Source organism: Camelina sativa, chromosome 20 (genome assembly GCF_000633955.1).
Source record: "Camelina sativa cultivar DH55 chromosome 20, Cs, whole genome shotgun sequence".
NCBI classification, from domain to species: domain Eukaryota; kingdom Viridiplantae; phylum Streptophyta; class Magnoliopsida; order Brassicales; family Brassicaceae; genus Camelina; species Camelina sativa.
The window spans coordinates 449,257-451,950 of record NC_025704.1 but is presented as its reverse complement, the minus strand read 5'-3'; the positions used below and the strand labels follow the sequence as shown (position 1 = coordinate 451,950).

The 2,694-nt window shown below is 35.4% G+C and overlaps 2 protein-coding genes across 2 annotated transcripts in view; one reads left to right on the top strand and one right to left on the bottom strand.

The window, feature by feature from the left end:
- Nucleotides 1-381, top strand: part of LOC104768347 (uncharacterized acetyltransferase At3g50280-like) — a gene marked incomplete in the record, with an annotated part of 3,020 nt that extends 2,639 nt beyond the window's left edge. Inside the window, 1 exon segment of the mRNA XM_010492294.2 lies at nucleotides 1-381. Within this exon segment, the coding sequence (XP_010490596.1) occupies nucleotides 1-96 (96 nt within the window).
- The window catches only part of LOC104768346 (sulfoquinovosyl transferase SQD2-like), a 3,539-nt gene continuing 2,013 nt past the window's right edge, over nucleotides 1,169-2,694 (bottom strand). The window contains exons 9-12 of the mRNA XM_010492293.1: nucleotides 2,321-2,398; nucleotides 2,184-2,240; nucleotides 1,872-2,088; nucleotides 1,169-1,709 (exon numbers count right to left, since the gene is read on the bottom strand). Of these exons, the coding sequence (XP_010490595.1) occupies nucleotides 1,434-1,709; nucleotides 1,872-2,088; nucleotides 2,184-2,240; nucleotides 2,321-2,398 (628 nt within the window). The 3' untranslated portion in view covers nucleotides 1,169-1,433. The remainder of the gene's footprint in view (nucleotides 1,710-1,871; nucleotides 2,089-2,183; nucleotides 2,241-2,320; nucleotides 2,399-2,694) is intronic.

Here is a 2,694-nt window from a genome sequence, read left to right as displayed (position 1 = left end):
GATCTGGAAGTGGTTTTGGCGCCGGAGACTATGGCTGGGATTGAGAAGGATGCTGAGTTTATGCAATACGTATCAGAAGTCACTTACGAGTGTTGAAAGCGACGCCGTTTTTGACTTGGTCTTCTGCCTGAATACAGAAAAAAAAAATAAAAAATAAAGAAATATCTAAAGTTGATTTGATGATGGCATGGCACTTTGAACGGTCGAGATTCATCAAAAAATATTAGATATTTCTCGATCTAAGTAAGAGTTGTGAAGCGACGGCGTCTTTTTATGAGTCAGTCATACATACTGCTAAGTACTGGTCTTTGTTGTTTCTCCTCCACTGGGCACGTTCTTAATGTGACCTTATTGTTAATGTACAAAATCCCGTCTTTTTCATTTCGATAATGGAGCTCTTTTTCTTCTTAATTAAATTTTAAACAAACCTGTAGAGTAATCAATTTAGCAAACTTTTACAGTATTTAGAAAAAAAAATAAAATTCCGACAAAATAATTGACCTTTGGACTATCTTTAATCGTATTGTTTGGGGGCAAAGTAGGAATGGGACCCAGCCCATGTCTGTAGGCTGTCCACTTGTAACAAAAGCCCAATCATTTGCGATTAATGGGCCTATTGATAGGATCGTGCGTCCTTGTGCCTCCTCCAGTGACTAGTATCGACCTTGTACACGTTTTTTTGTCGCTAACAACTAACAATTTGGTTTCTTTTTTCACTTTGAATTTTCTGATAAGAGTTTGTCCATTATTATGGTTCTTATCGATCCGGATTTGGATTTGGATTTGGATTGAATCGGACTGAGGTTTTTTTTTAACTTCTTTTCCACATTACTATCGAGCCATGAAGGTCCAACTAAATGCTTTCTCAAAAAGCCTAATAATATCAAAAAGTTTTAATTTATGTTACAATTTTTTATTTTGAGTTTTGAATAATGAGTAATACTAGTAATATATAAGCAAACTAATAAACTAAACGTTATTCACGAGAAAAAAAGGAAATTGATTACAACGGTAAGAAAACAATTACCTTAGAATAAGGTAATTGATAACAACGGTAACAAAACAATTACTTTTTTTTTAGGAAGAGAGTTAAGTATTTTTGGGTTCGCTTCTTTCCTTTTCTTTTTACTAACAAGTAACAATGGCATTTCTTGTTCCTAATTTATCATGCAAAACAATACACTTTTATTACATATAAATAAAAAAAAAACACAAAAGTAGTGATCTAAAAGAATACACTAAAACCCTAAAGGCCAAACCAGGTTTTAAACCCCCCTAATAGAAATAAAAAGACATACACTGTATATTACAATTTACAACATCAACTTATATTAAGCAAATCCAAGCGTGTAAGATATTAAAAACACATCATTAACCAAACAGAGGACTTTCAGCAAAAGAAACCATAAACGATCAATTCTTCATTGCTTATCCTACACGTTAACTTCCGGCACTGGAAACAGTCGTTTAACCAACCAATTGATTGGTCCCAAAACCTGTACTTTCTTTTTCCTCCAGAACCAAATCGCTGCACTGTACTGTTCATTGCGTATCTTTGTCGTTGCTGCTCTCCAGTCATATTTCTCCGTTTCTTCTCTTGCCGCTTTTCCAATTATCTCTCTTGTTTCACTGTCGTGCAATAGATTTCTCAGCTTTGTCACGCAGTCTTCAACATCTCCAGGGTTGAACAGAAACCCGGTTTTTCCCTCCTAGAAACATCAGAAGAAATTAAGGGGAGAAAACATCAGAATCAACAAGCTCAATATCACTTAATGTACTTTGGTTCGCCCATAACATAATAACATCATGATTTTTATATGTGCAATGATTTGGTTTGACAGCAAAATTCTAATTCAGATAGTTCAACTGACCTGGTCTTCAGGGATTATATCAGGGATTCCACCGGCACGGGCCGCAACAACAGGAAGTCCTGAAGCCATTGCCTCAAGAACCACAAGACCAAGTGTCTCTGACTCTGATGGCATCACAAACACATCTCCGCTTGCGTAGGCTTGTGAGAGTTCATCACCTTGTAACATTCCAGTGAAAACAGCTGGCATTCCGGTAAACAACTTCTCAAGATCCTCTCTTTAAGAAAGCCAAACAGATAAACAAAATTACAATGTTGTTTTCTATAAAAATCTTTAGATGACAGTATGACCAATCTTTAACAAAATTAGTACTTGTATGGTCCATCTCCAATGAAAGCAATCCGAGCTTCAGGTAATTTGTCCATTACACTGCACACAAGTTTCTAATTTTAGAATTGTATACACCACATAAAAGGAGGGAATTCAGAATCAAGCTACAAAAATCTAACCTTTTTAGAAGCTCCAAACTCTTTTCTACGCCAATACGACCAACATGGATCACTAGTGGCTTTTCTGGTTCGCCATTGCTGTTTAATAACAAAGCATTTAACATTTAAATTAGCTGGAAAGTATCAATGTTATATAAGCCACACAACAAAAGTTTATTCTATTTTTACCTCAGTCTTATACGCATTTCTTGAGAACGGAAACGGGGATTGAAGCTTTCTGAATCAACACCCTTATTCCAAAGTCGAAGTTGATTAGCTTCAAAATATTTAAAAGAAGAAGAAAATGTTAGTTTTAAACAATCACAAAGTTTGCTTGACAATGTAATGTTTTATCTCTCTTCACCTGCAGTTGCACCAGCTGCTATAAGATCTTT